This window comes from Equus caballus, chromosome 13 (genome assembly GCF_041296265.1).
Source record: "Equus caballus isolate H_3958 breed thoroughbred chromosome 13, TB-T2T, whole genome shotgun sequence".
Taxonomy (NCBI): domain Eukaryota; kingdom Metazoa; phylum Chordata; class Mammalia; order Perissodactyla; family Equidae; genus Equus; species Equus caballus.
In genome coordinates, this window is record NC_091696.1 from 26,537,625 (window position 1) to 26,550,829 (window position 13,205).

The window sequence follows — 13,205 nt, forward strand, 5'->3', positions numbered from 1 at the left end:
ATTATTGAGTCATTTTTTCAGTGTACTTTAATGATCAGATTTGTTTGTTTTTAAGTCAGTTTTAGTAATTTATATTTTTTCATAAAATCCATTTTATTTTCAAATTTATAAATTTGTGCCTTATAGTTTCTTATTCCATTTAAAATACACTCTCCATGCCTATAGTTATACCACTATTCAAATTCCCAGTTTTGTCTGCTTTTCTTTTTCTTTTTTCTTTCTTGCTCAGACTGTTCTTAAATGTAAGACCAATTTTCTTTTAAAAATTTTAATAGGCAACATGATCACATGATTCAAAATGTTAAACATATATGTATGTGTACAGTACAGCATCTCCCCTCCTCCAGTTCCCTGTCGTTCCAGGTCTCACTGCTCCCCAAGCGCCCAAACAGGTGACCACTGCTACTGATTTCTTGGGTAGTCTTCCAGGGATTCTTTATGCATAAAGTGAAAAATGAGTACCATTTACTTTTCTTCCATTTTTCACAAAAGCTAGCATACACCATTCTACATACAGAGTTCCTCATTCGTTTTACAGCTGCAGTATCTTCCATTTTATGTATTTATCAAATGTATACGTAACCCATCTGTAATGATTACATTTGAGTTGTTTCCATTCTTGCGATTCAAACCAGGATGTTGTTTCATTGTTGACACCCAGTCACGGGAATTCTGTTAGTTTTTTGGCTAAATATTGCCAAATTGCCTTCTACAGAAGTTGTAGGTTTTACATTTAACTAATAAAGTACAAGAGGGCCCATTTTCCCCAGGGAAGTTTTATCAATTTTGTATCAAAAGCAAACAAGTTTTTCTTAATCTACCCTTAAGTTTTTAAAAAGTTTATTGTGTTTGAGTCATTTATTAAGGTATAATTTACATGCAGTAAATTCACCCTTTTCACTGTACAGTATGTCGCGTAATTCTAATTTGCATGTCTGCTATCATAAGCATGATATTTTTATAATCACAAGGAGAGATTTTAAAACCCCAAAATGTAGTGAATAAAACTTCTAAATAAGAAGTCAATTTGCACATTTTTATTTCTTTCAACCTCAGCAAATTTCATCCTTTCGCAAATTCAGAGCACACTGAGCAATACAAAATGATTTTTTTAAATATGTTCTTGCCAATTTTGGAGAACCACAGTAAGACAAATTGACTCTCAAGACAGAAGAGCTTAACTGGGAAGGTACATTTATTGAATAATTGAAAGGAAGAGGAAATGCATTACTGATTAGCCAACAAAAATGCATGATGCCTAATCTGACCCTCAAGAGACTTGCGTAAATGGGAGTCATAAAACCGTTTCAGCCCGAGTTCTTACCAGCCTTCAGACCTGTTGCTGCCTTGCTTATAGGTTGAAGCCTCAGGGCGTTGATGGACTGATAATAGCTTTCAGGTTTAGCCAAAGTGAGGCATCCCCGCAGCTCTTTGTAGCTTTCCTGACCCTTTGCACTGTCTGGTTGTACTTAAATATTTTAAGTGAATCCTGGATTTATCATTACCTGCTATGTTTTAGGATTTTTGCCTCGTAGGGGACAGTGTGGTGTAATGCAGAGAAAAGGCACTTAACGGTGGCAGAGTTAGGACTAGAACTCAAGACGTCTGATTTATTAAACAGACAAATGACCTACAGCCAGCAAGTTCGTTAACTTCTCTGGGCTTATTCCCCATCTATCTATAGAGTCGGAGAAGGTTAGGTAAGTTCCTTGCTCCTCACAGAATGGTCCACGCACCCGCATCACCTGGCAAGTTCTCAGAAAGCCAGACTCTGGAGCCCCACCCCAGAGCTACTGAGTCAGAGTCTGCATTTTAATCAGATCTTCAGGTGATTTGTATGCACCTCAAAGTTTGAGAAGTGCTGGGATGGTCTCTCAGATTCTGGTACTTGTTCCACTATCCTGTTCTTCTAGGTTCTCTCAGTCATCACAGACGGTTCCATACAAATTTGCAGGGTTCGCTAGAGAGGTTTTGGTCTCCCTGTGTATCTCGGTGATTGTCAGCACTGGTGATAACGCCATAGTCAGCACCATCCTCTTCCACTAGCTGTGTTTAGATTAGTACTGAGACAATGGGGCAATAGGACATGTGAGCGCCAACTCCATTTGCCTTTCCAGAGCCTTGGGCAGCCAGCCCAAGCCTGCACAATGCCTCCTGCAAACTTGGCTGTGTTGTCCAAATTCTAGAGGCTCATTAAATAAAGAACAAGGAGATAAATATAGGCAAGCTAGATATATGGAGCATTTATCTATTTCTAATGTACTTCCTTACCAGGTAAGTAAATTTAAATGATATACTCTGGGTGGTGTCCCTTGGAAAAGGCAACTTTCTTTTATGTCAGGAGAGAAACTTTATCTGGACGTTGATTTTGGAGGGACATCATGAATTTCAATTTAAACTTAACAAGATAGGAAATATTTATGTATTTATTCTTCACCATCCCAGTCCAGAGAGAACAAAGCAGCACAAAAGGACAGAAATGTGTTCCTGCCATTGTAGCAAGCATAATAATCCTAAATTAGCCATCAGAGTGGGAAGAATTCCCGCTTATGCTCATGGAACTTGTTATTGAGGAAAGTCTTTTTTATTTTGCACTGTTAGGATTTCTGGGGTGTTAGTGCTTTCTGCCCTAGACCTAACTAACCAGGCTGCATTGTGTGAAGCCTGTGGTTTTCACAGGCTTGCTATAATTGCTTACTTGTATAATTGCTTGCTGTGGAAAATCTTGTGAAAATGATAGAAAAAGCATTGAAAGAGAAGCAGGACCAGAACCTCTACATATGGGTGTCTGCAGATAAAGGGTCCTCCTTCATGATTTTGGAGCTCTTCTGGCTGAATGAGGTCTATCCACATCAAGAATCTTGATGTTCTCTCTTAGCCCTCAAGTTAGAAACTAAAGTTTTGGGAATTCATAAAATTTCAGCGTATCATTTGCAAAAAGTCTTCCTAGAAAGGTTCTGAAGATAGTGCTGGATAGAAATATGTGTGAGTAGGATGTCAGAAGTCTAGAGTTACTTCTCTGGATGCTGTATCCTTTCTTAGCTGAAACACGTGCAATGGGGCTTTCTTTGCATCGTGTCAGTGTAATTGTTCAGGCTGGGCTGTGGGACTTGAAGGTAGCCAAGTTCACAGTAGCCAAAAATGTGCTTTGTTTGAAAACCAACAGTTTGTTTCTGCTTTTGTGCATTTTATGTGTTTGATCTGTTCAAAAGAACATTGAAAATAATGGATTGCTTTGATGCACATTCTAGGGAAGAAAAATGACAAGTATATATACCCAGGAGTATATCAACAGAAACTGATAGGACCAGTGAGAATACCATGTATTTTTCACCCTTACGTATACACACATGCAGTGAGATTGAAAGAGAAAGTTCATGCACTAAGCAGTTCATTTAGGAATGCCTGAGGGCCTGGCCCGGTGGTGCAGCGGTTAAGTTCACACGTGCCACTTCAGTGGCCCGGAGTTCGCCGGTTCGGAACCCAGGTGTGGAGATGGCACCGCTTGGCAAGCCATGCTGTGGTGGGCATCCCACGTATAAAGTAGAGGAAGATGGGCACGGATGTTAGCTCAGGGCCAGTCTTCCTCAGCAAAAAGAGGAGGATTGGCGGCAGATGTTAGCTCAGGGCTAATCTTCCTCAAAAAAAAAACAAGGAATGCCTGGAACACACCCTCATTTCAGAGAATATTGAAGTCTATCTTCCTCCTATTTCCAAACTATATAATAATAAGAAAACGATGGATTTTTTAGCACAAAAATGTGAGAAAGGTAATTTTCCCCCAGATTTATACAAAAATACTCACAAATAGGGCCATTTCTTTGTATTTAATGCCATATTTGCTTTTCATTGTTCTGTTAGAGGATTTAATGGAATTTGACTTATGGGGTAATCATTAACCACTGCACTAGGTGTGGCATAGATCTTTTGACCTTTAGAGGGAAGTGTATCTTTTAAATTCATACAGGAGCATCTATTTCTATATTTCTTTGATGATTGTAGAATTTTACTTAAATCCTATGTCCAGGTGTAGTCTCAGTGTCCAGCATCGCAGCCCATGTCCTCGCTTGGGTGAGGATCCTCCAGGGGTCCCAGGGATCCTCTAAAAGCTCTAGCCTATGTAGCTGACAGTAAATTTGATTTAAATCCATGTTTGCACCCTTGATCTCAGATGTGGCTGGGATCAGCTGGTGAGCATTAGAAAGCCTGACATTTGACTGGAAGTTTAGCACTGGCTAAACAAAAAATTATTTCCCCAAATGTCAAGTGTGTCTCACTAGTCAAGATGGAAAGTAAGAAGGAGACAAGGCCAAGAAGAAACATCTGTGTGTGGTTAAATAACATTTGCTTCATTTGCTATTGAAAACACTTCTCTTTTGTGTGTTCAAGAACTGTATTTGTTTTAAAAGGGAAAAATCAACTTGTCAGCTATTGTTTCTTAATTTTGCTCCATAAAAGGCTTTGTCAAGATTAAGGAAAACATTCATTTTCAGACTCTGGTGGCCTAGGCGTCTTTCTGAATGCAGCCTCCTCTGGCGGGTTCGCCTTTCTTCCCTGACAGGCATGGCTGCTTGAGGGGCAAAGGCTGCTCCCCCATCTTTCCCCATCTCCCATTGGCCCTATTCACAGTATGCGCATGCCCCGCATGGGGTAAAGACGGGACAGGAAGCTAGGACATGGCACTAGGCCATGTGTGTCGTTGGGACTGTATAATTTGGGCTTGGAGTCTGCTTTCCACTCCTTATTTCATTTCACACTCACATGTCATTGCCTGTGGTTTTGTCTTTGCTCTCCCCCATGCAGATCCGGAGTTAGGTGTTGGCACGCTACCTGAACATGACAGCCAGGATACAGGGCCGATTGTCCCTAAGATATCGGGTCTAGAGAGAAGCCAGGAGAAGAGCCAGGACTGTTGCAAAGAACCAATCTTTGAGCCCGTGGTGCTTAAAGACCCCTGCTCTCAGGTCCCACAGCCACTTTCCCAGCCCCAAGTGGAGCCGCAGCCCCGAGCTCCTTCTCCGGACCCTGACTTGGTGCAGCGCACAGAGGCCCCACCTCAGCCTCCACGTCCAAGCACACGGCCATCACAGGCGCCCCCAGAGGCCCAACTTCAGCCTGCCCCGCAGCCTCAGGTGCAGAGGCAGCCCAGGCCACAGTCCCCTACCCAACTGCTCCATCAGAATCTCCCGCCTGTGCAGGCCCACCCCTCGTCTCAGAGCCTCTCCCAGCCATTGTCAGCCTACAACAGCAGTAGCTTAAGCCTCAACAGTTTAAGGTGAGCCAACCTGCTTTTTTTTGCCTGACTTTTGTCATCTTATTTGGGACAGGCAGGTAGTAGTGGATAAGGGATTCCCAAGGAGACTGGCGTTTCCCTGTTGAAAACATTGTCATTTTGTTCTTCATGAGGCAGAGACCGGAAGACAGGGAGAGGGCTGTCAGGTGAGAGGTGGGTCTCTTGGGAGAAGATTGGTTGAGTTGGGTTGTGTAGTGAGGACATTGTAAAGAACTAAAATATCCATCAAGACTCCTGAGAGAGCGAAGGTAGGAAGGAGAAGAATGCTTAAGAAACAGTTGCAGGTGCTGTGCTCGGGACCCCTACCATGGCTGAGAGGCAGGGAATGGAAACCTGAGGTTCGGCAGAGGTCACTGAATGCTAAGAGATTCACAGAAGAGAGGCTCTTTGCCTCTGAGGGAGGACTTTTTACAGAAGCTACCTCTCCCTTCAACTCCAGAGGCAGGAATTTGGGACTAAGGAGTATTCTGGTTTGAGGTTGTCATTGTGATTTACTTCCTCCATGGTGGGACAAAGAGGTAGAGAAGAAACAAGCTGGGTTTAGAGAAGGAGCAGAGCTCTCGCTTGGAAATCCAGGCGCTCCTCTGTCTTGTCTTTGCCAAATTACAAAGGAAAGTTTAAAAAGTCACACAAAGGAGAACTGCAGAGAAAAGGGAGACACAACCTGGGTGCAGGGCTACGTGTTGCCCACCCTGGCCTTTCCTGAGGGTTGTAATTCTAACCCCTGTTGTTTCCCTTGTTCCAACTTAGCAGCTTGTTTTTCCTGTCTGTAACGGGAGGGAAAGTGCCTTAGTTGCGCCAGGGCCATCCTCTGCCCCAAGGCCAGTTCTGAGGTCTCCAGACCAGAGAGGTGATAGGCAACCTGAGTCCCCTGTTTCACCTCTTCTCTGTGCTTCTTCACTGAAGAAGTAGCAGACAGACAGGGTGCACTCAGATCATTGTTCTCATTCCTTTCTTGAATTTTATTGCTATATAGGGAATGTGGCTAGTGGAGAATGGGAAGTCATGGAACTTTCCAGGAGTGAAGAGGAGAATCCGGCCGCAGAGGGAAGAGCTTCCCTGGGTTTTTGGCAGAATCAGCTGTCTGGACCCCGAGATGCGCAGTAGCTCTGGAGCCGCAGTTTCTGTTGTGCTGTGTCTGAGGAGTGACGGGAACTTTAGAGGAGTTGGGATTCCAGCAGAGGCTCCTGTGCAGAGGGGAGGCTCCATAAAGAGGCAGGAGCGAGAGGAAAAGCGTTCAATGGCTTTGGGCAGGGAGATGGGATTTTTTTTAAGAAAATAAATTGCTTACCTCTTTTTCTTCTTTTTTTTTTTGGTTGTTACTCCAACAGCAGTAGCAGAAGCAGCACTCCAGCGAAGACTCAACCCGCCCCTCCTCACATCTCCCACCACCCCTCAGCCTCCCCATTCCCCCTCTCACTGCCCAACCACAGCCCCCTGCACAGCTTCACGCCCACCCTCCAGCCCCCCGCACACTCACATCACCCCAATATGTTTGCCCCTCCCACTGCTTTGCCTCCTCCACCACCTCTGACATCAGGGAGTCTGCAGGTCCCCGGACACCCGGCCGGGAGCACTTACTCAGGTAGGATGGAGGAGCTGGCCTTGCTTCCCCATGCTCCCACCTCCCTTGCCAGTGGCTTCACCTGCTGTCTCTGTTGTCCCTGATTGCCAGGTTTTATCTGTTGACAATTTTCTGCTTTATTGTATGTATTCTTGTAATCTTCCTCCAATCGTTTGTGGGCTGAGGTTCAACAAAAATACGTACCAACACCTACACCAACCTAGCACAACCCAGGTGAATTGGACACTGCCAGAGGGAACCAGTTTGTTTGAAGTCATGAGGCTTTTCGAACTAAGTTCACCCACTGAATGGTAAAACACAGATTGTATGTGCCCTGTTGTCTAGGCTCCCATTCGATGACAAAAGCTTCCAAGCCCATATATGTTTCATTCCAGCATCTTGAATTGCATCCTGGTTTAAGGGGTTTGTTTTAGTTGAATAGGGCCTTCTACCTTCTTGGAAGAGGAAGATGAACTTTTTGTGGCAATATATCCTAGAATATTAAGGATAGACCTAGTGTTAGATATTGGGTCCTTTTCTCCTCACCTGTATTAATCAGGTCAAATGTCCCAATTTTGAGTCTGTTGTAGCCATGTTACACCACTAACACAGAGAGCTGTAAAGCAGAGATTGGCCTTTGAAGAGGGCGTGAGAGTTCCGCCATGTTAACGACTGACATTGATTAGTATGCTAGTCCCTGTTCTTAAGCACTTAACTACGTTAATTCCTTTAACCCTCAAAACAAGCCCACAAAATAGGCAGTTTTATTGTCTCCATGTGATAGATGAGGAAACTGAGACACAGTTGGGTGATTTGACATGCCCAGGGGTCACTCAGCTGACAGTGACAGAGCTGAAAATTGACCTCTGGCCATTCAGCCTGGAGTCTGTCAGCAACCACACTGATAGACCATCTCTTCCTAAAAGCCAAGAGGCTAGACAGAGAACACAATTAGATTGTGACTGGGCGTTAGTATCCTCTGTCTCGTTGGTTGTCCCCTTCCATGTAAGGGTCCAGCTGCACCCCTGAGAGCCCCAGCTCCTGTGCCCTCACCCCTGTGTCCCCTGCATAGGGTGCTTGGATGTCCTGTTCTGAAGGAAATTACTGCTACAAGAAAAGGTGTCATCCTCTCCCTTTTCTTCTTTTCCAGAGCAAGACATCCTGCGACAGGAACTGAATACACGTTTTTTGGCCTCTCAGAGTGCTGACCGTGGGGCTTCCCTGGGCCCTCCGCCCTACCTACGGACCGAGTTCCACCAGCACCAGCACCAGCACCAGCACACACACCAGCACACACACCAGCACACCTTCACACCGTTCCCCCACGCCATCCCACCCACCGCCATCATGCCGACGCCAGCACCTCCCATGGTGCGTACCCCAGGCAGAAATGTGAGGATAAGTAGAGCACGACTCTTTTTTTATGCAGCACGGTGGGGTTGGGATGGGCTATTGTGGCTCAGGAGATGGATGAGAAGTGATAGCCATTTAGGTGGCTCCTGTGGCCTTGTCCATCTTTGTTGGAGAGAGGGGAATGTGCCCTGCTCCTTGGCTGTACTAACCCAGGGCCTAAAGTAGGAACTTTTTTCTAGACAGTTATATTTAGCACTGTGGATGGATCTTACTCCGGATGCCCTCAAATGGTCACATCCACTGTTGGTAGTTAACTTCTTAAAGGGTGATTTTGTTTTCTTGAGCTTCTTGGGGTATGCCACCACATATAAAAATGTACCTGTCAGTGCTTTGCACCAAGTACCAGCAAATAAGTGCTCACAGAATCCTGGGAGTCAAGAATAGGGCTGAGGAGGGAGAGAGCTATCAGGAGACTTGGACTACATTGGGTACTGCCTGCTCTTTCAGATGGCTTCCCTAAACTGACTTTGTCAGTCGTGTCATATTTCTTGTGTTTCCTAAGACAGTCCCGCAGTCTGGTATTATGCTCTGTCAGCAAGTGGTCAGGGAGCCATGCACCCTGCTGGGTCAGAATTCAGCCTTGTGGTAAGAGGTACCACTGGCAATGATGTGGTCTTGGTCTTAACTGGTGACTTGCACATGCTGGGAGAACCAATTAGGATTTCTTTTAAATTTAAGAACTGCAATGAATAGTGTGCTGTTGAGATCCTAAAAATTCTGAGATAGGGCCGTGTGTCTGTATTAGAGTTTTTTAATTATTAATTTTTAATATTTAAGGAAATAGTGGATTTTAAGGCAATTAATATATTAAGACATTGTGAGAAGAGATTTGAATTCCCTGATTTTAGGAGGCATTCCCTTCACGAAACTTTGTATCTGCTGCTCCCTCCCCATCCTCCATGTTGTTCTACTTAATTTTTTAAAATACTTTTAAAAGTTTATTTTATAAATTTTATTTAGAAGAATATTGGAGCTGAAGCCTTGAGACTAAAAGTTTTTCCTATAGCAAATCCTGTATCTTTTTTCTGGATGAACTATACTTCTCAACAGTTATATTTTTAAGGACCTATCATTTGTGGAAGAGTTTATGCCAGCCCGAGCTGTTCTATAAAAAATTTAAACTAACTGAGGGGAGTTCCAGTGTCAGGAGGATGACATTATTTAGAGGAAACAATGGTAACTCTTTTCTGCTCAAAAGAAAGGTGATAAGACCTGGCCCAAATTGCTTTGTATTTGGCTGTAATTCATTTCAGAAGACAGCTGAATGTACAGTTTTCTGCCAAAGTGAAGATGAAAATGGAGGGAATTCTCTGGATAACTCAGACCAAATGCTTACTTCTTTCTGATTTATCTGAATAATTGCCTCTTTTCTCCAGTTTAGATGTTCGGTTTTGTGCCAATCTCTAAATATAGACTGGAAAGAAAGACACTTTGGTGTGGCCAGGATCTAAATGCACCATACGGGTTTTCACTTTGTTTTTGCATTTCTCTTGGTTTCTTGTCAGAGTGACTCAGGAGCTCAGGATGGTTTCATAGATGAGGTTATGGAGTCTGGTGACAGCACAATGACGGAGAAGCTTGCTTAGGGCTACCTCCACTGAAGCAGTGAACAGAAATGTAGATTCTCTAAGTAACTAGCTTTTGCTTTGATCCCTTTACAGTTTGACAAATACCCTACAAAAGTTGACCCATTCTACCGGCACAGTGTGAGTCTTGTTACCATGCTACACGTTTCATGTAACTGCTTGTCCACTTTTGCACTCTTGCCATAGATCAGTAAATGACTAGCAGCCTTCCTTAATCATCTTCGCAAGAATTCCCATTGCTCCTCGTCACTTTGGATGCTTGCTTTTGTGACGTTGGCTTTTGGTAAAGATGCAGTATCATCTTCTGAATCAAAAGATCATAAGCCGTCCGAAGACTTTAAAGCAAAGGTGAACTCCCCTGGAAGCCAGGCACCTGTCCTGGGGTGTCTGCAGTGGGGTCTTTATAGTTTCAGGAGACTCTGAAATCACAGGATTTGAGTCATTGATTGAAATGCCATTAACACAGAATTCCTGGAATTCAACTTGAATTATGTCCTCCAAATAGAAAGTCCCTTATCTTTTTGACTCAAAACTCTTCAAAAAGCAGATTTTTATTTCCTCTAGACTAAATGTAGACCCCTCTTCCACATGGCTGGTATTATTCTCCTGAACTTATTACAACTAAAAATACAAGTGTATTTTTAATACACTGAAATAAAATACTTTAATTAATACACTTAAATAATATACTTAAATAAAAGAAGGTCTTAAAATCAAAATGTGTATTTTTTTTCCTCTTTAAACTCACTCTTCTTCATTAAAAAAAATACTCATTTTATGCAATTTTCAGAGTACGTTCTGGAACTTAAATTGGTACCAACCTAAGTTAGATATAAAACAAGGGCTTCTTTTTATAACAAAGACCTTGAACATTTTATCATGATATTTTGATTATGGAGTGAATGCTGCATCATTTTTACCTGAAATTTTCCAAGTTTCTTTGCTCAATGGTTTATTTATATTTTTGAAACAAGACCAGAAAGGAGGAAGATTAATAACTGCTTGTAACCATGTTGATTCACCATACTCAACTATTCTTGCTTTGGTTTTTGGATAGTGTTAACTTATTATTTGAATATAAGTGCTACTTAAGAGATCAGCAAAGCCTGTGAATTCATTCCTACTTTGAACCAGATCATTAGACACTGTATTAGTCCTGAGTGTAGCTGAGAAGTCAAGACTAGAAAGATATTAGAAATCAGTTAAGAATTATACTGACTAGAGACTTTCAGAAATAACGTGAGGAAAGCCCCTTCAGAAAGGGATGAGGAAAGTGTATTTGAGTGCCTCGGCTCCCCCACTGTTCCAGCACTATTCTGCTCAGTACTGTGACACACAAGCTTTTTGTAAAGGGACCTGCAAAACACAGGAGACCTGTTGGTTTCCTCTTTGGGTCTGCCCTGTGAATGGTGCCATCCTTAATAATAATCAGATTCCTGCCCTTTGTCTATACTTACTGATTTAAATTAAGGACCAGCTAACAAAATCATTCTTAGAGAAAGTTTAGCGTGCTCAACAGGTGGCTCAGATTTATTTCCTAGGACCAAATACAGCGCCTTTTTCCATGCGTATTCTACCAAGAGTCCAAGATTTCAGATGGAGAGTAAGCCTGGAGGCCCGAATTTTGGGAAGGTTTATATTTTATTACCTGGGTACTTCAGATTTTTAGTCAAGGGAAAATAGTCAGCTGTAGTTTTAGAGGGTCAGTAATTGACTAAAGCAGAAGAAAAATGGTGAGAACATCCAATTTTGTATTGAAAACATTAAAGGAAAAATAGCTGCCTGGAGACAGAGAAATAGAAATTTGAGTGTGTTTACAGTGGCATCTATTTAATTACTCTGCTTTTTACAGTGTACTGTGGGAGAGTTATTTCATATTATTAGTTATAGCGGATAATATACAAAGTACCTAGTCTCACCTGCTTTGGGGATTAGGGCATTGTAAGGGGAATTAAGATGCAATGCACTCAAGTGTCTAAAACACAATTTTAGACTTAAAAGTAATTTTAAATGAGGGCACTTGGCTTGCAGTCACTGTTTAAGTGGATTTAGTTCAATATCAATTAGTCTGAAAAACTTTGCTGCATCATTGAAGGGAGCAAAATGAAGTAAAGACCAAAAGAAAAAGTACGTGCTCTGAAAACAGAGAGGATTGTGAAATGTGAATTTCAGTCATTACCTAGAAATAGCTAACATAAATTCATTATTAGAAAGAACTTGAATTATTGTTGTATTTTTGACGTATTATGCAACCATAGGGGTGGGCTGTTACTTAAGTATGTGTATAGTGGTTTGCTCAAAGTAAATGGAACCAGAGCAGTAGAATGTCAGAAACACTACATTTTTAGAAGGAGGAGGAGATGTGTTTGCATTGTCTTCAGTATTGCTATTTGCTTCTTTCCTCCATTGTATCCTCTGTAAACTATTAATCCAAGAAAATTCATATTCGTAATTCAGAATCATTCTTCCTTCATTGTGTTGTCAAACTTACACATCAAGGGCTTGGCTTGAGTAGCCTCCAGCGAGTTGTCCATCTTATAGAAAACTGGGTAGCTCCATTGAGTATACACTGAGCCATTTTACCCTTCCTCAAATATTTGTCATCATTTTAGATGAGACAATTAAATTGTCCTCTGGAACTGCCACTTCTAGAACAACCTAATGAAGCAAGGATTGTGAATATTTTCTCATTTCCTTAACTATTAAAAATCTAAAAGTACTAATTGAATTTTAATGGTATAAAATCCTGGAGCTCATAAAGACTTGCTTCTTTTCTGCCTTTTTTTTTTTTTCTTTTTCCAATTAACTTGTAATTTCTGGGCATCTTATTTGGCTCAGCACCCCTCCTGTTTTTGCTATGCATTAAAATCTCCAACCACTTAGGACTTCTATCCAATGTAACAATTAATAATTAGAAAAGCTCCCTGTCTCATCATGTTCTCATCTGGGACATCATTTGTTGGCTGACTGATTCTGAACTACTTTTAACTTTTTAAGTTAAGCATTCATGGCACATCTGTGTGATCATTTCATCGTGGCTTCTTGACTAATAGCATCAAACAGATTACTTGGCTTGCTAATGTTGTCTTTCTATGGGAAGAGAGTTGGAATCTATCATTTATTTGCCTCTTACTAAAATCCTTTTTCCCTCTCCATCTTTGGCCACAGCTCTTCCATTCCTACCCTCCTGCAGTATCGGGCATCCCCCCTATGATTCCGCCCACTGGTCCTTTTGGTTCACTACAAGGAGCATTTCAACCGAAGGTAAGAAACTGTACAGTGAAAACATACAGTATTTATAAGTGGAGTCTCAGGCTAGGCATGCAGGTGGGTTCTGCATCCTCTCTCC

The 13,205-nt window shown here is 42.2% G+C and overlaps 1 protein-coding gene across 8 annotated transcripts in view; it reads left to right on the top strand.

Moving 5' to 3' along the window:
• The window catches only part of AUTS2 (activator of transcription and developmental regulator AUTS2), a 1,156,658-nt gene that overhangs the window by 1,123,575 nt on the left and 19,878 nt on the right, over positions 1 to 13,205 (top strand). For 5 of the 8 annotated variants that reach the window (XM_023616830.2, XM_023616828.2, XM_070231758.1 and 2 more), the window contains 5 exons: positions 4,804 to 5,275; positions 6,625 to 6,878; positions 8,008 to 8,249; positions 9,932 to 9,976; positions 13,025 to 13,120. In XM_023616830.2, the coding sequence (XP_023472598.1) occupies positions 4,804 to 5,275; positions 6,625 to 6,878; positions 8,008 to 8,249; positions 9,932 to 9,976; positions 13,025 to 13,120 (1,109 nt within the window). The remainder of the gene's footprint in view (positions 1 to 4,803; positions 5,276 to 6,624; positions 6,879 to 8,007; positions 8,250 to 9,931; positions 9,977 to 13,024; positions 13,121 to 13,205) is intronic. The other 3 variants (XM_023616831.2, XM_023616829.2, XM_070231760.1) reach the window with 1 other exon arrangement.